We start from the raw sequence: 22812 nt of genomic DNA, 5'->3' as shown, positions 1-22812 counted from the left end.
GATTCTGTTGCATAATCCCACAAAAACATATGCAGGCATTTACTTATGAGTAAACGCAAATAAATGCACAAAAAACACGTGGACAGATGGGCACATGGGAGTACATACATATCAAGTACATGCATAAACATGCAGGGAACATGCAAGTCCCATCATTTAAACACACACACACACATTGATTTATTCTGAGAGGAAATATAAAACATGCAAATTTGTTCATGTAATGCATTTAAATGGATTTAAACCAGTCATCAGTAGTAGACTGTGTTTTCATGAGTAATAAATAATAACAGTAAGCTATTTTCAGTTAATCAACAGTTTTTAAGTATTATGTAGATTTAAAATTCTTTTTGCTTTTGCCCTTGGAATCTTTTATGTTTTAGTGTGTTTTGTGCCTTAGATTTCATTTGTGGTCCTGTTCATTGACCACACCCATACTTTTTCACTTATTTATTTATTCAAAAATGGTTTGTTACCAGTGTGCAATGTGTTGATGTTGTGCATGTGTAGGTCAATTTGCTTTTTTTTCCCATCCCTAAATAGAGTAAACTTTGAGTCACATATGGCTTGATATTGCAGCTCTTGAGTTTTGAGAGCATGTTTCACCTTTAAGATTTGTGGATATGGTCCAATCTGTTATCGGTTTCATATCCAGGTGTTCGCCAGAGGCAAAACACCTGCTTTGCATCGCTCATTTGAATGAGGGCAGAGGTGAAACGTGTTTGAAGGTGATTTTCCTATCTGTGGGTTTAACTGCTATATGTTTTCCTCTCTTCCCTTGCAGGCAACAGGACAACCATATGAACAATATGCCAAGATGATTTTCATGGAACTAAATGACGCCTGGTCAGAATTTGAAAGCCAAGGACAAAAACCCCTCTACTGAGTAAAAAGTGAGAGGAAATGAACGAGAAGAAGCTATACCTGCTGATTCTGTCATCTACTCCTAACAATGTGTCACCATCTCTGGTTAACATACTACGGCCACACCCTACAACATCTGCCTTTATACCTGTGCTTTGACCCGTACCTCTGTTCTCGCCACACACAAACACAGAACAGCCAGTTGATCTGCAAAGATGGCAAAATACTCCAGAACTACAGTGCTCAGACTAACAGTGTAACTGATCAAATGACCCCCTGTAGCGCTAATGTACCTACCTACTGTATGTATGTGGTGCAACATTATCTTTCCTTGTTGAGCGTCCTTAGCCCTGAAACCAAACCACCAATCATAGCAGAGTCACCGGGACGACTAGAAAAAACAGACAGACGTTTGATTCTGAGGAGACAGATCAAAAGAGATGAAGGACCCGTGAGATAAGAAAAAAACACATCAGGGAGTAAACTGAACAAGCATTTCACAGACTGCTCTAACTAGAGATTCAGAGCGCCAGATAGTCTGTAAGGCACAACAAGCATTTACCCGCAAGATGTTTTGCTGGGGAAGTAGATTTTACTTTGTAGTTTTTTGTGAGAATTGGATCCGTGATCAGCTCTGTCATATCAAATCCAGTTTTCCATTCGGTTGAATGTTTCCAGGAATAAGAAAAAGAGCAGCAGCATCAAGTTATTATGTTTTCCCATCCAAAATGTTGTGTGTATAGGTACAAATGAACAATTACCTAATTTAAAAAGCGTTATGGCAGTGAAAAGGGAAAGTAACTCTGATAACAGGTTTGCATCCATCCCCACGACGAATGATTCAAAATAACTAAAAAACTAGATAAAATGAAACATGGCTTTTTACAATAAAAACACAGAAAGCTGCTGAAATTTCAGTTCCTGACTGATGTACATGACTGATGAAACATAACAATGCTGTACTGTAGGAGAGCTGCTTATGGTGTGTCTGATGTAATCAAGCCCTGTGTGTCTCCATATTGGCAGGGAACTGAGGATTGTATATTTTAGGATTAGCACATGTACAGTTCCATACATGAAGCACCTTGAGGCCTCATGCATCCTCACTCATACAGTAACATATTTTCTGCAAGGGAGCTCTGCAAAAGCACAAAATGACTACTTCATTCAGTGCAGCTTTGAAGGCAGCCATTGTTATTTATTTATTAGTTCATTTTGCCATTTTTGTTGTTGTCATGAGCGCGTCATCAGGTCATGTGCAAGTATTTGAGTGAAAAGTTTTTGGGCCATTAAGTTTGACTCGTTCTGTAAACTCTCTGATGAGCTGACAAAACAGGGGAATAAGTTGTCAGACTATATCACAGTTTTTTGTGTTTAGCCTTTTATAGTTGGCAGTTTCTTTTTCAAACTACTATGAGTTGACATTTATGTGCGTAAACACGACAACACTGCTCATCCTTTGTTTCCGTTGGCCCTTCAACTCACTTCAACGCAATAAAAAGGTATGGGTTGATTTTGCAAACATGACAATTCTGTCATGAGGTGATTGTTAGTGATGTGTGAATTAAACTGTGTCTCACTGCTTCATATCTCAGATTCCTACATATCCTTTATATATCTCTTTATCAAAACACTGATGTGCAGCGACTGCATTGATTTACTTGATTTATTTTGTTTACATCTGTGAGACATTTCTGTCACAGCACTGACACTTAATAATACAGATATCTGGTCATATCAACAGTAAGGTACAGCACACTTAAAGTATCAATTACAAAGGAGCTGTTTGTAATAGTTAAAAACCAGGATGTCTTTCTGCATAATTTAATTCATATTCTATCCAATGTGATTGTTCCTCTGAATGATGGTTTCTCTCCTGTCTTTGGTCAATGTTTTAGGAAAACTCACTCTAAAAACTACGCCAATGTCAAAAATATGCAAAAACAAAATGTGTGAAACTGAAGCAATTCTTGATTTCCATTAGGGGTTTGAGGTTTTCACAGGAGATGAACATGTAACATCTTCACCTTTCAGCTTTGTGTTACTGAGAGATCTACCAGTAAAGCTGTTTTATTCTGATGCTTGACCCTTATTATCAGTTTAAAAAAAAATGTTTAAAATCCATTTTAACACATGGTAATTGAGCAGAATGTTTTCTTTTACAGGTTACTGTGGTCATGCTCTCTCTGTTTTGAAGATTTAGATGAACGATGAGATGCTTTTCTGATTGTCTTTACTTGCTTGGTAGCCATCATAATGTCTTTTCTCTTTACTAGAGAAGGTTTGTCCCTGTTTGTTCATCTGCTTTGAGGATGTAGACTGAATACTGACCGACTGCTACAAAGCGCTGTTTCTTCAACTGGTTTGGGACCCAGAATGAATGAAAATAACATGAGAAAAATTGTGTCTTGACTGAAATGGGTCCCTCCTAAAAAAGGACAGTGGGTCTCAGGCTGAAACTACTGAACTCTGATTTTGAGGCTACTGCTTTCTTTGGTGACTTACCAGACACAGGAAGTGTGTAGTATGTGCTTCTGTGCTCTATTTACACTGAGGACCTACATGTGAAATAACCCTCATATGCTCCCTCGCTGACTGAATTCTCTATCTGCAACCTTACGGCTATGTTAAAAGGCTAACCTCTATATTGTAGTCAATGGATGTGTGTTGTTTGAAGTTGTGGTATGTATGAAAGTGATCAGATTTGGTTCTAGACTACTGTATGTTATGTGTTTGCCTGTCTGCTGTTCAAGTATTACTAAATTGTGTAAATATTCTGTTCATGTGTTCCTTTTCAGTTCTGTTTACCGTTACAGGATGTACATAATGATCAAGTGCAGTGCACAGAAATAAATAGTAAACAGAAAACAGAAGTGGTGAGCCGCATCCATCAGTTTTTATATGTCTCTTTTTTGCTGTGTACATTTCATTTTTCTGTCATTTAAAAGGTATACAGAAAAGCAGCCTGAGAATCCTCTGTCACCTCATACATGCCAGTTTGTTCTTTTGAACACAGGAGGGCAGCAGCATTCAACACATGTCTTAAACTATTGCCATGATAAATGGCATGCGCTTGTTGCGCATTTATAGTGCTCAGAATATGTCCTTCATTCATTCATTCACATAAATCCTAGTTTAGGATGTTATCACTGATATTATCAGTGAATGTACTTATTATGCAGAAAATAGCCCCTGTTACTGACATACATAAATTGTTGTAGCTGGCTGAGGTGGAGGTAATTGAAACAAGTGACTTAAGATACTACAGCCACCGTAGAAGCTCTGTGAGACAACATTGCAGTGTTAGCACTGCCATGCTAATTTGCTCACAATGATAATGTTAATATGCTGATGCTTAGCAGTGATAGAATTTACATTTTTAGCAAGTTTAGCATGTTAGCATGCTATAATTAGAAAATTAGCATTAAACACATTAAGTTTTGAGGGAAATGTGTATTTGGTGATAAGCTGAAAAGGTTGGAAACTCATCTTTAACACTGCGATGTATTTTATAACCTTATGAGTTTTTCTTTATGTAAAATCTTGTTCTGAAAGGTTACTGGCTAATTTTATTCATATAACCCAATGTCAGAAATAACGTACTGTATAGTACAAATGTAGTGGAGAAAAAGTATAAAGCAGCAAAAGATAGAGCTGTGAGCACCTCAAGACTACATCTCAGTATAGTACTTGAGTAAATATACTAGTGACTTTCCACCATTGAATGTAAAGTATCAGGAAAAATAACTTACTGTCTTTTCTGTTAGCAAATGGTAAATAATATCATGCATGAGTAGAGAACATTTAATGTCTATTTGTCACACCTCTAGTCAGTGTGACAATTTTTTCATATAAAATGGTTGATGTGTCTCTATCAAAGATACAATACAAATAGTGATTTCATCAGATTGATGATCAGATTAATTCATGATCACTTTCAGTTTGTGGTGGTGCAGGATTTCTGTGCTGATTTGAATTAACACAGACTATAACAATATGCTGCTGTACAATGCTGCTGTTCACTACCAGTCCATATGTGAACAGTTAGGGGGTTGATAAGTTTTCCCTTGGGCCCCAGATCCGGGAAAAACAGGACTGCAGTGTCAGTGTTTGACTATCCAGAAGGAAATTTAGGGTAATTGAAAATAACCCCCTCGATCAGTGAATCATTGTAAAACAAGGTTACTGCTGCACTCTTCAGTTTTTCCCTCCTCCAATTCACTCTGTGGACAGTGCTGACGTACTTCCTGAGAGAGGTTCGGGGCTGATGGATGTAGACCATTAGCACAGGCTGATGTTTTATTTTTCATGATATCCTACACCATTAGGCAATGGTCTCATCTTGATGTCAAGCCACTCCATACATGCAGAGTTTCAAATAAACATCTTAATAGTAGAGGGACCACAGATGTCCTTTGGGGTAAATAAAAATGTGGACAAGCATATCCAAGGAATTTACCAGAGAGAATTAAGGTCGTCACTGCTAGTAACTGTGGATTTAGTGTATAAAAATATAGTAATGGTGAAATTACATGAACAAAAAATAATTACCAGTAAATTGTAGGAGTTGCTTCAGTATGTTATACTTGGAGAAGCTAGATGAGTGATGTGACATGTGAAGCTATATTGTTTATGTTGAAATCTACTCTATGTTCTCTATATTCTATGATGCATTTTATGTGTTTTGATCATTTGTACCTGATTTTATTAAAAAGAAGTTAGACTTTGATTATCTAGTCACTGAGCCTGCACACTGAAGCTAATGTTTGTGCTTGTTAGTCCTCTCCTTTAAATGAAAAAAATTATATACAATAACATAAATGTGCACTCTGAAATCCTCAGTTTTGTACACCACCAGATTTGTACTCACAACACCAGAGGTTACAGTAATAATGTGCAATAAGGAAAGGACATTCAAGAGAACCCCTGCAGCATAATGGCAGACACCAAGGTTCCCAGATTTTATTACAATTGGTCTGAATGGGTTTCAATATGACATACGTAATGCTCTAATTGCAATAAATCATGCAGCACTCTGCCAGTCTTTAACAGCTGGTACTTTTTCATTAATCCAGTAATAATAAAATGTTCTTCCTGGCAGTATTAGACATTATTCTCCGCAACTCTCCCATTGTCTTAACATGTGCAGGATACACAACTGAAAAAGTGACTCATCAGACTCACACAAATATTTTTTTCCTTTTGCTCACAACAATTTGCTTTCATCTTCGCATTCCTCTCAAGGAAAAGAAGCATTTGATTATAAACCACAAATGTTCTTTTTAGATTTAATTTGCTTGGATTTTACTTATTTCTTGACTTGATGTTCTTGAGAGCAGTAGTAGTATTTGCATTTGGATATTTGCTTTTGTGGCTGAATATCTCGATCATTGAGCATTAAATACATGCAAACTTCCTTCTCATACTGACGTCCACGATTAGACTGGTGTTTAAGCCAAGCTAAAGACGGACATGCTGTTTTCAAAGAGGCAGTGTCAGCCATGTTTTGAATAAATTCAACATTCACGTGGAAAGGGTGCACCCTGCTCTCAAAAAGTGTTATTTAACCAAGAAAACATTGTTTTTATGCATGAAGACTGTTGCCCTGGAGAAGCTGTGAGGTGGTGAATAAATGATACCCCTCACTCTGCCAAACACAACTGTCAATTTACCCAAGAAGGCACTTAACCCCTAAGTGCTTCAGTGGTGACCTGATAAAAGACCTCCTGCTACTGACTGTATCACTGTGTTCCTGTGAAACTGGATATGTCTGGAAATCAGTGCATCTGCTCTGCTTAAGCCAACATCATTAAATATGTCAAAAAATAAAAAATAAATAGAAAAGATAACTTCTTGTTGTTTAAGCACAGCACGTACAGTTCTTATCTTCAAATCAGCTGACTGGCTTCATGGGAAAAGTTCATGTCTCCAGAGATGCTACTCCTCCACTCTGGGAACAGGAATAAATGTTTTCTCATGGCCTTTCTAGTGAATGGCCATTAAAAGAAATACTGTCTTAGATTTGTTGATGGTTAATTTGTTTGGAAAGTATTTTTGTGTCCATCTTGTGTTACTGCTCTAATACCAGGATTTGCTTATGAGTTTGTGTGTGACTGAAGGTAACTTTTTCTTAAAACCTCCCAGAGACAATACAGCCATGAGCGTAAATTCACATGCAAACATCCAAAACAGCACTAATGTGAGACAACGTACACTCAGTTGCCAGTTTATTAGGTACACCTTGCTGAAACTAATGCAGTCCAATACAGCAGTCTTGAAATAAATCCTCCCTTCATGAAGGCTATAATGTTAAGTTATCACTGAAACTCTTTTAAAGAGGTGTTGATTCAACTAAGTGATTATTTTTGAAGGTGTTTCTATTACTTAGTCTGTTCTCAATGATATTAATGGGGTAAACAGTCACTAATTAGCACCAAACACCAAGTACAGCTGAGGCTGATGGGATGTCAATAGTGTTGCTCATAAACCAATGTTTTGGACAAAGTGAAATTTTGTTTGATGATGGCACACAAAAATGTTGTTACAGTTCATCCTGAGGGTGACATGAAAGTCTGTACCATGTTGCATGATGCATCCAATTGTTGTGGAGACATTTCACTCAAAGAAAAATGTCAACCTCATGATAGGGCAAGAGGACGAGAAAAAATTTAACCTGCTGGTGGTGCTAGATGTAAAGTAAGGGGATCACTGAAACCACTGGGATTTATTCTTTTGGCACCAGAGATTTCTGTATCAAAATTTAATAGCAATCAATTCCATAGTTGTTGAGATATTCTGTCTGGACCAAAGCATTGGACTGACTGATCAGCTGAAATAAGAACACTGCCATCCATAATGTCAAAGGTCAAAATAAGACACGACATTTACAAGGAACTAACGCAGTTGGAAGAACAGGAAAGCAGCCTAATTTAAAATCCATTGCCTCTGTTTATTGCTGCCAAATATAATTCAAATAATGATTATCATGAGACAAGCAAGTTGAGTCCATAACATGTGTTTTTAAGTGGCAGTGACATTATGTTTTTGTTGTCCATGACCTGTGCTCTCTGCTATACTAATAATCACTCATTAAAATGCAGCCATTACAGACTCTGAAATGCAGATGCACTCACTACATTCTCAAGGCCCTTTGTTAATGGGTCTCTATAACATATGGAGTAGCTGAATAGAAGCATTTCTGCCCAATATTTGGGCAGAAATGCTGAGGGTCAGAGTGTTCTGTTGACCACCTGAACAAATCATGCTTTAGGGAGAGTTTGCATTTACATACATTATCATAAACTAAAGACATGCATTTTATGTCTCTAATACTCTCATAGATGATGGGTTTTATTATCACTATTTTATGATAAAGTATTTTTATTCTTTCTGGTCTTCTTGTGCTGAATCATCCACTTACAGTGTATATGTTCCCATACAATACACTACCTGTCTCTGTCATCATTTTAATAGCGTTAAACATGCCTTATACAATAAAGTGCTCTGATTTCCCAATCATTAACTGTTATCTCATCTATCATCTCTACATGTGTTGACTTGACAGAAGGAAACATTTTGCTACATGTCCAACATGATGCAATAAGAATGAAGGGAACTGCTGCTGTGGTATGTGTGCGTATATATGTGTGTGTGCGTGCATGTGTACGTGCAAGAGAAGAAATGTGCCTTTTGCATGCCAAGACACTGAGATACTGCTGCCTGGGTGTGCATATTTCACACAGGAAACAGAAACAGAACATTTGATTCAGTTTCAATATTGTTTTTTTACAAAGGTCATGTCATTGTAATGCAGAAGTCAAGATTGAGGACAGTTTGGTGTTTGCAGATCACTGCAGGTCAACTTTCCTGCTCTGCTGTGGTCAGCAGACTTTTGTTATCTTACTGGAAGGTTAAAAATAGCAGCCTTCCCCTTGGCCTTGCCTATTTACAACCATGGGTTAGATGTACACTAACTGCAGCTGTGATGGAAACCAACAATAGCACTATAAGAATAACTTTTACAGGCTTTTAAAAGCCGTTTTTAAAATAGCATGACTGTTGTTGGGGTTCCGGTCCTGCGATAGATTGGCGATTAGTGTGTACCTCTCTCCCAATGTCAGCTGGGACTGGCTCCTGCAACCCTTGAGGATAAGTGGTATAGATAATGGATAGATGGATGGATGTTACTGGGGTTTACTGCTATTTGCTTCTGAAGCTATACTTGGCTACTTCTTCTTCAGTTGATTGTCATTTTGACTTGAAGAGAGTCACCATTTGTGGTAAGTACAGCCACAGTTGGTGACTTTCTGGATGGCAACATATACATTTAATTTCTGGTTTTGATTCTTCACATTTAAACCTGCATTAATTGATGTTTAGGCCACTTAGAGACAGTGCAAACAGAGCTGTAGTTTTAGCATTCAGCACATGTAGAACATTATTATTTAGTTGTCCTGGAGGCAGGAGTCCTGTTTCTGCCACCTGGTGAGTTTAAGTTCAATATTCACCCTCTTATAGCTCTGTTCACTCTCCATCGTTAACTCCAAAGAAAGATATTTGGCTCTTTAGCTGATAAGTACCCCACTATGTTCACAATCCATTCACTGTCTGTCAGCCATTTGTTGCTGAGAAGATCGTGTACAATGGGTTTTATAGCTTTTTTTTTCCTAAAAAGAGCTACCTGCTGTAGCTGGGAAAAAAAGCCGTGAGACTCTGCCTGACAATGAGCTGGCAATACTCTGTAATATAAAAATATGCACTATAGCAGCCTTAAATAAACAAACAGGACTTATTTTTGTAGTTAGAACGGCATGATATCCTGTTTTAGTATTTTAGAATTTTCCCCACATCTCACAGATAAAGTGGGGTTGTATCCCAGAGTTTGTTTGGACCTGGTCAAGATCATTGTGGGTCAGGGAGGTGGGGGCTGCTGTAAATGGCATGACATTGCAACCCAAAGGCAGCTCTTGGCTAGAGTGCGTCAGAGGAATTATGGGATCAAATATCATTGGTCACATACTGTGCACACACAGACACAGACACACACACAGAAAACCCCTTTGTACCTCAACTGGAGGGGAAAATTTGAGGCGACCACTGGCAGAAGGTAGGCTTGTCACTGAGCTCTTGTTTTCGCTAAGGCTCTGTAAAATCCCTTTGTGCCAACAGCTACAAATATACAAGTGCAGTCCATGTACACACTCTCAAAAATAGAGTTGGTTTTTATCCAGACAATTCTAATCCCCATGCCATCTGCATTTGCAGTGCCCACACACCTGTAGATACACAGATTAGAGCAAACACATGCATGCACACCCTGGCCTGTGTACCGTGTTGAGAGTTATTGGTGTGTATTCTGACACCATGTATCAGAAATAGCCCCTCATGCCTAGAGACACACTGTTCCACATAAAGCTGACCGTTTGTGAGACTTCAAAATGTCAGTTCCCAGTTTGCTACAACAAATGTTCAGGATATAAGCTGGAACTTTACTCTTCGTATTATACTTCTGGAGATCTGCCGGTGTGGGGAAGCTGGTGAGTACGTTTATAACAACATTTCATAAGACGCTGAACATAAGCTGTGGGATAAATGACACCCTGTACAAGCTGCTCACAATGACTCACACCTAAACTGACAATTAAAACGTTTGTTTTCCAATTGTTTTAATCCTGAGTCACTGAGTGTTGCTGTTTATTAGGAGAAATAACAGCCAAACAGACTCGACCTTGTGTTTCTATTTCTCCTGTCATGTTGAAACAGCAGTCTCCCTCCCTCAGTCTCACTGTGTCTGTCTGTGTCACCCTGTCTTTCTTTCTGCCTCCCTTCCTCTAATTAATAACCACAACCTCTTTGTTATGACAAAATGTCATGTCTCTGCTACTTTCTTTCTACATTGTTCCTCCACCTCCATATTTTTTCCTTTAAATTTTGATGAGGCAGTATTGCAGAGATCATAACTGTTTTTTTTTTTTTTTTTTTTACACTGTAGTCAGATATCAAAAAGGTCAGGGGGGCATGACAGAAAGATAGGTTTTTTGTGCATTACCAACAAAATTTGGCCCTTATATATTTCAGTTGTGTGCGGCCAGGTTAAACAGCCCTTATGTCCGGGTTGGACTCTGTGGCCAAAGCACTGTGTTTTAGTGATGCCTCAGACACATTTAAGTCGAGCCTCAGGCAAAAACCGACCAGACAGACCAGCTTCGATCGCCGGTCCAGTACTAGATTCTAGAGGTTGAGACAATCTATGTCAGAGCTAACAGCTGTGGTCGTTTTGCAGGAGACATTTAGCTGCCTATTTGACCATTTGGTTTATTTAAACTAGGAGCAAAAAAGGTGACATTATGGTCACAGAGGTCTCCATGGTGATAGGGGGCTTCTGTGCTGTGCTGTTTGCTCAGTTGGACCATGTGCTATTCCACTTGATCTTCACTTGTTCACACTAAAAGGTAGGGCCATATTTACCAGTAAAGATACTGAGGTTGAGGTTGAATAACCTCTGGAAATATAAAAAATATGCAATCTCATTGAAAAATAATGCCCTTGTTATTTGACAGATTATGAGAGTTTTGTCATTTGAGTTGTTAATGTCCAGAGAATTTTCTTTGAAATAAATGCTAGATTTAAATAAATCACACACTTGCTGGAATATAATTGAATGGCCAACTTAACTGAAAATTTTTACTCGCAAGCTTTCTTTTTTGTGTCTGGGAGTGTGGGGTGTCAAGGTGGATCTTGACAGTATATCTAAAAACCTAGTTACATATCTGTCTGCAGGTAGAAAATTGGATACCTAGTTGGAAACTGGTTTTCATTCTGTCATTTTCACAGGTGATCATTAATGGAAAAAAGCTTTTATCAACAAGTGGGTCCATCCATCTATTTTCTATACTTGCTTCCTGCTATTAATTGCTGGAATAATAGCTCCTATCACAGCCTGCACTGGGCTAACACACAGATTGACAAAAACCCCTAACAGTCACATTTGCACATCTTAACTTTCTACTTTAGGCCTCATGTCCTTGGACTAAATGCACTTTAATCAGCAGATCTCATCTATGTCACAGGGGCCCCGGTTACAGGGTTTTAGAGACTCACATGTAAGTTAGATATCTGTGCATGTGAGTTGTGTGTTTCCGTGCAGTACACAGATTTCCACCCACTCGCCGTCTGTCTGTCTGTCTGTCTGTCTGTTCTCCTGTGAATCACCAGCTTGGATGCACACCATCCACAGGGCTAAGTCGGACATCATGACAAAAATGGTGTGGAGCTGTCGGTCTGTCAACAAAATACTTTGCCTCGCTTGTTGTTTTAGAGTTTGTGATAATAATAATGCTTTTAGCTTTACAGCAGTGTAAATATTCCAGGAAGAACTGCACATTTGTTGGAAAATATCTACATCATGGACTCATAGTGAAATGAAATTCTCCATTTGGTTTACTCAGTGTCTTACTTCCTCTCCACTTTTTCCATTTTCTCTTATTATTGGCATCCTCTAAATTGTTTAGCTCCTTTATTTTATCATCCACACACACACACACACACACACACACACGCTCTCTCACCGTCCCTGTTTATCTCACACTGATTCACACTAACTTTCCATTTAGGTTGATTTTCATGATGTGCTGTGTTTTGTGACAACTTCTTTGTATTAAGGAAAATGAAAACACACACAAATGCTCATTCTCAAATGTTTCTGACATCCTGCATTAAGTGACATTTAGTGGTTACGTGAAACACCATCAGTTTTCTCAACTAGTTCTCCAAAATGACATGTTTACATTCAAATGACAAAGTCCTCTAGCGGCTGTAGTAGTTGATGATAGCAAAGGAGGAAGTCAGGTGATGCCTTATAGCGACAAAGTCTACATATGGAGGAGGTCAGGGTGGATGGACATGTTGACAAAACATTGGACCCTTAACAATAACACTGTCACGTCATACAAAAGTTAATTATTTCTCTTTCAGCAGTGGCTTTTAACAGTTCATCTGTGGTGTATCTCCTGCCGCCAGTAAGAGTGATAATTCAGAAAATGCTCCTTAGGGTTGTATCAGAGGATAGGGACAAACAACCAATATGGTTGTTTAGGCTGGGGGGCTTGTTGCACTTTTCAATGTTTTGTTAACTATCAACGTTTTCCATATACAAAGCTGAGATTTCCACCCTCTCCCATGACAAGCTGTAATCAATGAGCAGCTTTATTAGAGAGAAAATAACAAAAACTGTCAATTTATGACTTCAGGCTGGAAATAAACAACTTAAGCTATGCTTCCTCCAAAAGCTTTGCAATGGAAAATAAACAAAGCAATATCTTTGCCCCGGTTTGAGTTTGAATCAAAAAGAGCAGATGGAGCTCTTCCATTCAGAAAAATACTGAAAGAAACTTTGCCTCTTCCCCTCCAGGCTTTATGACCTTATAGCTTTCTTTAAGAAAAACAAATGCATTTGAATGGCTCAAGGTGCCAAACCGACACTCTCTCCACTGCTGAGAGGATGCTTGTGAGACATTAAGGTAGAGAACAGGGGAATGACTCAAAGAGAGAGCTGCCTGGATGTTACTGCCTGATGCAAACTGCTTTAGGGTGAGTAGGTGCTTAATAAAAAACATCATATCATGCACAAACACTAGTGGGTGGTTGGGGAAGTGTGGGCATTGTGTGAGATGCAAGACTCCTTGTGGTTTGGAAACCACCACATGTTGCACCTGTGTTAAATACTCTTCACCTGACCTCACTGCTAATCATAATTCATACAAGACATTTAAAAATCGATCTTAAAAGCATTTATTGTTTGAGTAGTTGGTAGTGGTGTTTTTTGGAATAGCAGGTTCTTCCCTCCATAGTGCACTAGGTTTGGACCAGTGAAGGGTTTGAAAAGCTGAGACCAGTGCCAATCATTCAAAAAACAAACAAAACCAAAACAAAATTTGATCTGATGAACATGTGAATGGTTTGAGAAAATTTGATCATTACAAGACTCCATTTTCTCTCATTTATCACTGATGTGAACATGTTCACTTCTCTCAAAAAGGTGTCAACCACAGGCCGCCCTGACAACATCCCACCAATACTTCCTTTGTAACAGTGCAAGATGGCTTCCCTGTGTACATCCTGGTCTGACAACACATTAACTAATAGAGCTTGTTGCCGATTACACATCATCTGCCATGATCTCAATGACATTTCAGTAACCTCAGTGAGTGGTACCATGTTTAATTATTTCCATGTGAGCCAGGGATGATTGATTCAGATTCATGACTGTGTCTGATAAATTTGAACCTGACAATCCACCGAGCGTACTTTATGCAGCGTGTGGCTGAATGTATCGAGGTGAGAAAGCAGAGAGAGCATGAACTTCTCTCTTAGCTCTCTTTTGTACAACACCGAATCCGCCTTTGAGGAGAGATCGCCCGAAAGTGTATGCTGTTATTTTAACAGCACCGTCAAGTGTGGCTATTTGAAACATCTATAAACACTTTTTTCTTCAAATGTGTTCAGAGAACACTTGTTTTTTTGAGGCAGCTACAGACAACGACAGTCCCCATGTCACCAGCAGTTTATGCATTTACAAAAAAAAAAAAGGAAGCCTAGAAGCCTTTCCGTTACCTCCTCAACAAACTTGATCAATCTTGGCTGTATCTAAAGACCCCCAACTTGTGTGTTTTTAGTGAATGTATGAGGCACTGTGTGTGATATCGATCATTACTAGAAGGCTAAAAAAGATAAGCAGTTTTTCTTTTTGATGGATGATTTCATGGACTAAAAATAAGAAAAACGTAATCCTCCACACTGAATTCAGGATGGTTCATCAAAAGCAGCAGGAAAGAACAATTTGTTAAAATTGCTCACAGTTTCTTCCAAAACCTTTTTTTGAAAAGAAGTCATAAGATTAAATCAAGGTAACAGCAGTACTAACACAACCCTGATCTGTCACCAGTCCCTTACTCTACGCCCTCGCAGCTGCTTTATTGTGCTGGTTGGAGGCGATGGCTCACTAGGTTTTAGATAATAAAATTTGATGACGCACAAGCTTGGTGTTGGGACACCTCAGCACTTTCTCTCTTTCAGCCTTTTCTCTCTAATTCTTTCCATATTTGTTTTCTGCCCAGGAAGAAGTATTCCCCTGTAATCTTACTTGTCTCTCAGAGGAGAAAGTGAGAGGGAAGCTGCACGAGTGCACATCATCTACTCGGTTGTGGAATAAGTGACAGAACAGTTGAATGTATGAGTGTGTGTGTGCAGAAACAAGGTGGAGATTGTATCCCAGGGAGAGGCAGTGATTGTGGTTTTATGAGTGACTCCATCATGGCTTGATGATGCAGTTATGGCAGTGCAGAGAACAAGTATACAGTCAATACAGTGCTGTCATTTCATCACATCACAGGGCACACACACTGCTGCAAACTGTGTGCTGATGTGTGTTTATGTCAGTGTGTGCGTAAGACACAGAGAACAGAGAGGGAGGTAGACAGAGAAAAACCAGAGACCATAAGATGAATAAGAAATGCTCATCTCAGCCCTCAGGCTCTTTGCTTTGTTCTCTGATACCAAGATACCCCACAAACCTTTAAGACTTGCTGGTGTCACAACCAGATGTTATCCACTCACATCTGGCATTAATGTGAGTTGTTCACATGCAGGCACAAACCCCAACAACACAGCACTTTGTGTTTGCGCCAGCCGATGAGTACTGTCTCTAATAAGACCCATTAACTCTATTAGTTGTGGCTTTCTCGTTAACTCCTGTGAGACCCGAGGGTGTACACTGGGGCCGTTTTTGCTCAGACAAACACACACACATGCAATCCTACCCTACCAGTGGTGGACTATTAGACTATACTGGCCAAGTGGGGAACACAAATGGACAAAAACAAAACAAAACAAAACAAAAACAAAAAAAGTGTGTATAATGCATCTGGTATCAACAGACTGCAGAACCACTGTGTTGTGGTTGAACTGAAATGGTAATTCTGACAATCTGGACAATTAGAATAGAAAAATAAGAGGGCAAAGTGAGAGGTGGCAAAATGTTTGAAAGGGTTTGTCATTTGTTGCAAATATGGAAAAACCTTGGGCAAAATTTTAATGTTTGCACAATTTAATTGTGTTGTCATATGGTGGTTTGCGCACGTTACATTGACTCACGCACTCGTTTCTCTGCTTCCCTGATATTTTCTTCATCTGTCTCTTCTCTCACAGGACTTGACATTTGTTAGGTGCTCTGTCTCATGTGTAGCTCTGTTTTCCGTCAATTCAATAGACAGCCACTGAACAGTGGAAAAGGAAAAATACTGCGCTGCTTCATGAAAATGTGAAATTAGCAAAATTTCTTGAAATGCCCAGTACATCTGTAGTTTTATTTTCCACCATGAAATAGACATAAATTTGACACTGAAATAGTCTGGGGAAAATATGTGGTGGTTTGGGTGGAAGTCAGGAGGCTACATTTACCTTGTCACAGTTGTCCATTATGCAAACACATTCTCTTTTGTGAGTTTTTGTATTTAGGTAAAGGTTTTCAAATGTTATGTTTTCATAACCAAAATATCAACCTAACACACAGACACACACACACCACACTTCAACTCTGTTAACTTTTGTCATATGTCTAAAGCAGGTAGTTCCTGAAATGGCAGCTAAATGATGGCTGCAGCTTAGATGATAGCTCTTTAGTGCATTCTTGGAGCTTGGCTTTTCCCCTTTAGTATTTTTTCCCTTTCCCTTTCTTTTGGATAGAGTGATTGTCCAATTAGTACAACATTCAAGCAAAACAATTATCACAAATTTGGGAACTTCCCAAACTTTGTGGCTTACTTGCATAGCCTTGGGAAATACTCGCCACTAGATACTGGCACTATACGTACTCTGATAGTACAGAAGTTACTGGGATAATGCCCAATTTCTGTCTGAAATACAAAGTGAGGTTTTTATTTTGGGCACTCTGGAAAACATCAGTTAAAAAAAAAAAAAAAAAAAAAACAGTGAAAGCTCTTCACAATTAAGTCTGTGGATTACCCAGGTATTAAGGTTTAAAGAAATAGTGTGGATTTTTCTGAGAACTTTTTTCCCTCAGAGTTAGATAAGAAGATGAATACTCATCTCAAATCTGCATGGAGACAGTTAGCTTAGCCAGCTAATCACACTATGGCTCAACTGCTTCCACCTAAGCTATAACCAGGTTTTCTGTCGCTACCCTGGTCACATGACCAGTAGTTGGACCTGCTGTAATTACATAATCATTTTGTTTATGCTCATTTTGCAAAATCTTATGAAACCCATTACCTTCTGTCAGTTATCAGAATGGCAGACATCAGCAGGTTTTATTGTTTCCTGGACGATGGCTGATCCAAACTATTCATCTGTTTTATTTTATAGATATTGGCTGCATTAACCAGAGCTCATGACAAACGCAGGGTCAGCTTGTGTTTCAGCAGGCGTAGCTTTTGAGGGGACATGTGATACAGCTGTACTCTGGAAAAGACATCACACTCAAACTTTGTCAGCACTCACTACTGCCTCATGATGATGACCTTAATTCAAGATATAAACAAGTATGTACACTCAGACTGATGCACAAACTCAGTGATTATGTCCTTTTGAAAAACAAAAGGATGAGATGAAATCTTTTGGGAAAAGGCAGTGGTGTTAGTCTGGTCATCTTTTGTGTTTTCCTCTGTGAAACTGTTTTAGCTGTATTTCTCAGTAACACGGATATTCACAGTGTGACCCTGGGCATAATGCCAACAGAAATAAGGATGTCCAGCCCATGGACCTTCATCAAACATGAAAACACAGAGCTTTGTGATACAAAAAATTCTGGCCATGAATGTGAAACACAATGACAAAAACAGATGCTTTGAACTGGGAAATAGCAAAAGCAAACTTATTTTGCAGGTTGAGAATAAGAAAATTCAAGACAGTAACAGATGGAGGCATATATTCCAGTAAAAATGGAATGAAAATCTCTACAATGCACCAATAACACAGGTTGAGGAGCTGCCAGGCTTCTTTTGGGTCAGTGTCTCATCTTGACCTAAGAACTTGTGCAACTTAAATTTAAAAAGGAAAGGAATGACCACTAAATGACATGAGGAGGGGGGTTTGATTAACATACTGTGTCCCCCAAAACATTAGCATTTACTAGTTGGCCTTATAGAGAGTCAGACTAGCTTCCTCAGTGTCACTCCACTTGCTCTGTGTACAGTACTTTGACCTTTTCCTCTCACTGGCCTCTTCCATGCAGTCACCCCAGAGGTAAATGAACTCCAGGAAGATGACGTACAACATCACACTTATCAGCCAAGTTTTTTTTTTTCATAAAGTCAGCATATTGCGAAATCTAGAAAATAAGTCTTAAAAAGGGGCTTTCCACCAGTTTTATACATCAGTTTACTTGGCATAGGGAGTACTAATCAGCCTGTGAAAACAGTTGCATAAATGTCTTCTGTGTTGCTTGATTACCTTGGATGTTTCTTGACAACTAGAAATTAACAAAAGAAGCCTGTTTTACAGTTTGGTAATGTAGCATTTGAAAGACAGGGATTTTCACATGGAGATTCTACCACATAGTTACCCTTTAAGGAAACGGAACACTAAATCTCTTGTTTCCTCTCTTTCACAGAAAAGCATTAAGATGATAGAAAAAATATTTGACATTCACAGCTTATTATGTAAAATCAAGTTACGCTGCATCCTTTGGTGATCAAAGAAATTTAATCTGCATGTGAAACAGGGTGCTGGCAGGGAAATCACATTTGAGTAGAATCACTGATGCATTTAAAATAAATGGATGATATCATTCTCACTGGTGACATCACCAAACCAGTTTGCAGGCATGACATCACCTCCTTGGTATGTAACCCCCTCCTGAGGATTTCTTTTTTCTAGAGCAGCAAAATCTAATTAATTATTCATGAACGGCTTCCCTGTTGAAGGCAGACAGCAGCTTTACACCACAGGCTACAGGGGGCTGTTTGCTAGAGAGATTCAACCCAAATGTTGATGCAGTGTAAAATGATTGACTCATCTACTGCAGTGATGATATTATAGCTCTGGTGTAAAATCATGCCCCCAGGCAATGATGACTTGGGAATAATGATGGACTGATGTCATTGTTAGTGCAGCACTTTGCTGCTCTTACAGATACAGGACTGTTTAACCAGGGGGGTTTTCTTGGAAGACTAGATTAATTAATTATAGCCATACTTGATTTGTAACCCCGAGTTCACCATGTTTTAACTGTTGTTGTCACGGTTCATATGAGGCAACAGGAAAGAGGAACCAAATACAAACACAGACCATGCAGCCCGGAAGCGTTCAACAATTTTATCAGAGGAGATAGTGGTAATTAAGGCTTATAGGGAGCAAGTACAAGAAGAAAACAGGTTTCAGGATGGCGAAAACACAACAACCATGCAAGACCATGGATCAGGCCAAATGATTAGGAAAAGGCGGCTGGTATATAGACTGTGACCTGATTAGGGAATGGGAAACAGGTGAGGTGGGTGAAGGAGTCAGGACTGGCTGTTTAGGGAATGAGACACAGGTGAGCAGGTGGATGCAGAATGTTGGGTGACTGAAACAGGGAGAATGGTATTAAATAAAAAATAATAATATTGAAAACAATTATAATAGGGTAGAACAAGAAAAGTATAAATAAATAAATAAATAAATGTTTCCTTTCCTACAGGGTATCAGTGAATGATTCATAGCAATCAGATGCATATAGTAGCGGTAGTTGTTTTCTTCCTTCTCTGGCTTCAGTCTCCCTCTATTGAAGGCAATATTCGGAAAAAAGCAAAGCATTCAAATCATTGAACATCAGAGGCGATTACTTTGCAGATTGGATCATTATGGTACAAGAAAGTGCACAACAAAAACACAAAAATAGGATCAACATCAGAGGAAGTTCCTTGCTTCAATACAGGTAACAATAGAGGATACAGGAGTCTAAATAGTCCAGTTTTATTTATTTATCTACTAATTTACTGTTCTCTATTTTTGAACCACAAAAATATCCTCACATGAGGATTACACACCAAAAAGATGATGTCATTCTTGCACACAGCTTGGGATGATGTCATTGGAGAGAATGATGTCATCTCTTCATTTTGAATGCGCGCTGTTGGTGAGGCTGCTGCCACAGTGTGTTTCCCTTCTGTGCAGGAGGCTGCGGTGAATCTCATGTTTCTGTATCACTTTAATGCTACACTGCAGAAGAATGGGAAATATCTCCAGATGGTTTTTAAGTAGCAGCATATTAGTGTTTTCTTAGGTCCTTTTTGTAGAATTTAAAGTATGTTGCCTTTGTGAGTAATGTTGACTGTAAGTGTGAGTAAGACTGTCTGTCTGCATGTTTTTCCACCATTAAAAATAGTTCCCATCAAAAAGTATTTTTGCTGGAATTTTCATCAGGTTCCAAAGTAAGTTTATTAAATACATGATGTGTTATTTGTTAAAATGGTTGATTAAATGATTTTAAAGTGCTAATCCTAACCCTAACCCTAAGGTTGCAGTCAGAGCGTGGATATTTTGTTCAAAGGAGATAACTGTGCAAATGTTTGCATCTTTTTTCAGTAGATGAAAACATAAATCAGGAGTCATTCATTCAGCTTCTACTTATTCATCCAGTTTGCAGGTATGAGAGAAAGCAGCTGACACTGGCACACACTTGCTAACACAATTCATCTGACAATGACATCCTGTAATTGCACTTGGCAAAAATCACAAAAGATAAATGTGACAGAAAAAAACCCTCATAACTTCTGTCTTCTGTCGTGTCTATTATGGCTCTCTGCTGCAGTGAAGGGATTTTGGATGTGGGTGAAACCAGATGCTGCTAATCCCCTGACACTCACTGCAGCATACAGTGACGGAGTGATGCCATGCTGCCGACAATTATGAGCCAAAATCACATCTATAAAGAGAAATGGGCTGTGGAAGTGAAGTGACGTGCCTCCACTGTGACGCAGATCAAGGAAATCCATTTGCAAATGAATCTCCTCCCCTTCACACAGGCATATTTATGCAAGCACACCATGACGCATCCTTTCTACGTAATAAAGTTTGATAGTGGCTGCGGGCACTATCTCACTCTGACACCCACACACACAAGAACCTGTACTGCATTGCATTACTTCCCTGGAGGCTTACTCTAACCTCCATGTCTAATCTCAACAAAACCTCAGCCTGGTCATAATTCCAACCTGGGCAGCATGATGGCTTTGTGGTTAACACAAAGCAGGAAGGTCCTGGGTCGAAACGTGCCACCCAGATGTGTCTGTTGCAAACTTTGCATATTTTCCCTGCCAGCCTGGGTTTCCTCCAAATGCTCCAATTTCCTTTCCTAGTCCGAAGGCATGCAGGTCAGATGAACTGAAAACTCTGAACTGCCCATAAGCATGAAAGTGACTGTGAATGTCATAGTCTGTCTATATATACTGGGTCTGTTAGACTGGCAACCAAGTGTAGTGTACTACATATTCATATTCATCCTCAAAGTACACGGTTTACTACAGCCAGTATAAAAAGTTCATGTACTCTACTGATTTAATCTAACAGGAAATGGTGCAAGCTGTGCACCATCCCATCAAACCGTGCCTGTAAATGCCACTGACTATTAAACACCGATTTGACACTTTGACGTGACACATTGACACGTGAACTCATGACATATTCAAAACCTGCTTAAATTAATGATGTAACTTGGCTTTGGACAATGCTGGAGTGTAGTCCTAAAACGAAAAGTTAACCAAGACATGACCTGAGTTTTGTCCCAACAGTCTAAACATAAAACCTACTAGTGTGACTGTACATGTGAGGATTTTGGACTGACTACGTTCATTTCCTCTAGGCTTACTGTAACCTAACCTCAGCCTCAGTCATCATTTTAAACCTAATCCTAAAACTAATGGTGGGGATCAGAGATAAGACCTTATGTGCACACAGATTTTTGTCCCCACAGCGTAATGAATACATAATACAAACACACACACGATATACCATACTGTGCCCTTTGAAAACCATCAAGCAAACCATAATGATAATCATAATAATCAAAGGTGTGGGATTGTAAATCAACACCTCAACTTAATTAGGATTCACACCTACAGATAAACTGGCCATTAGCTTGTCAGCTTGATATTCACTTGTTCCAGCAGCCACAGTCACCAACATCTGCATGTGGCAACTCCCACAATGCCACACATTGATGGTCCTTTCATCTGTCTGACAGCCAGTGATTTACTGTTGTAATTATATTATGTCTTATCTTATTTTTTGTCACACTTGTGATAATTGTGCAGAGCAGATCACTATCTTAGCCATGCAGAGAGCTATTGACAAGAACTACTTTCCTGATGTGTTGGTAACCTTACTGTATTGATTGAGACAGAGGAAAGAGAGCTAGCAGACCCTGAAAAACACCAACAAACATCAGTAAACAAGCATTTGTAAATGATTCTTTTTTATCTTTGTATTTATTACTGTTTCTAAAATGCAGTTTAAAGTAGAAATCGATTTGAAATTCTACCAGAATGATGCATTCAGTGCCGTTTGTCGGGTCAACACCATAAATACTGTAAATATTAAGCCTGTGGGAAACACTGATAAGCTTTGGGCACACATGATTGTGTCCTATTTATCCTCATCTCTGTAAATGTCCACCTTTACTCTGGACACACTAATAATACCTGTGTTTCCCAGTGACACAGACCCTGTTTTTCCTCCATGCATACTCTACACTTTCACCTCTGTTTCTGTTTGGCTCTATGCTCGCCATCTACAGTTTAAAAGTACAATATAGAGGGCACTAGAGGAGGAATGTATGGATGCCAGTTGCATTTTTTTTTATTAGACTGTTTTATTTTGTCAGCTGGTGTTACATGGATATTTAAAGGTGTTGTTGGGAAACACTGAACTGGTGTATAAATATATCAGGCCACA

At 39.0% G+C, this 22812-nt stretch overlaps 1 protein-coding gene across 4 annotated transcripts in view; it reads left to right on the top strand.

Moving 5' to 3' along the window:
* The window catches only part of dnajc6 (DnaJ (Hsp40) homolog, subfamily C, member 6), a 35719-nt gene extending 31982 nt beyond the window's left edge, over positions 1-3737 (top strand). For all 4 annotated transcript variants that reach the window (XM_018696425.2, XM_051077273.1, XM_018696411.2 and 1 more), the window contains one exon: positions 785-3737. In XM_018696425.2, coding sequence (XP_018551941.1) covers positions 785-886 — 102 coding nt within the window. In that variant the 3' untranslated portion in view covers positions 887-3737. The remainder of the gene's footprint in view (positions 1-784) is intronic.
* Positions 3738-22812: the final 19075 nt, after the last annotated feature.

The sequence above is a fragment of the Lates calcarifer genome, linkage group LG17 (assembly GCF_001640805.2).
Source record: "Lates calcarifer isolate ASB-BC8 linkage group LG17, TLL_Latcal_v3, whole genome shotgun sequence".
NCBI lineage: Eukaryota > Metazoa > Chordata > Actinopteri > Centropomidae > Lates > Lates calcarifer.
Note: the sequence above shows the minus strand (reverse complement) of the source record. Positions and strands in the feature narration are given on the sequence as shown.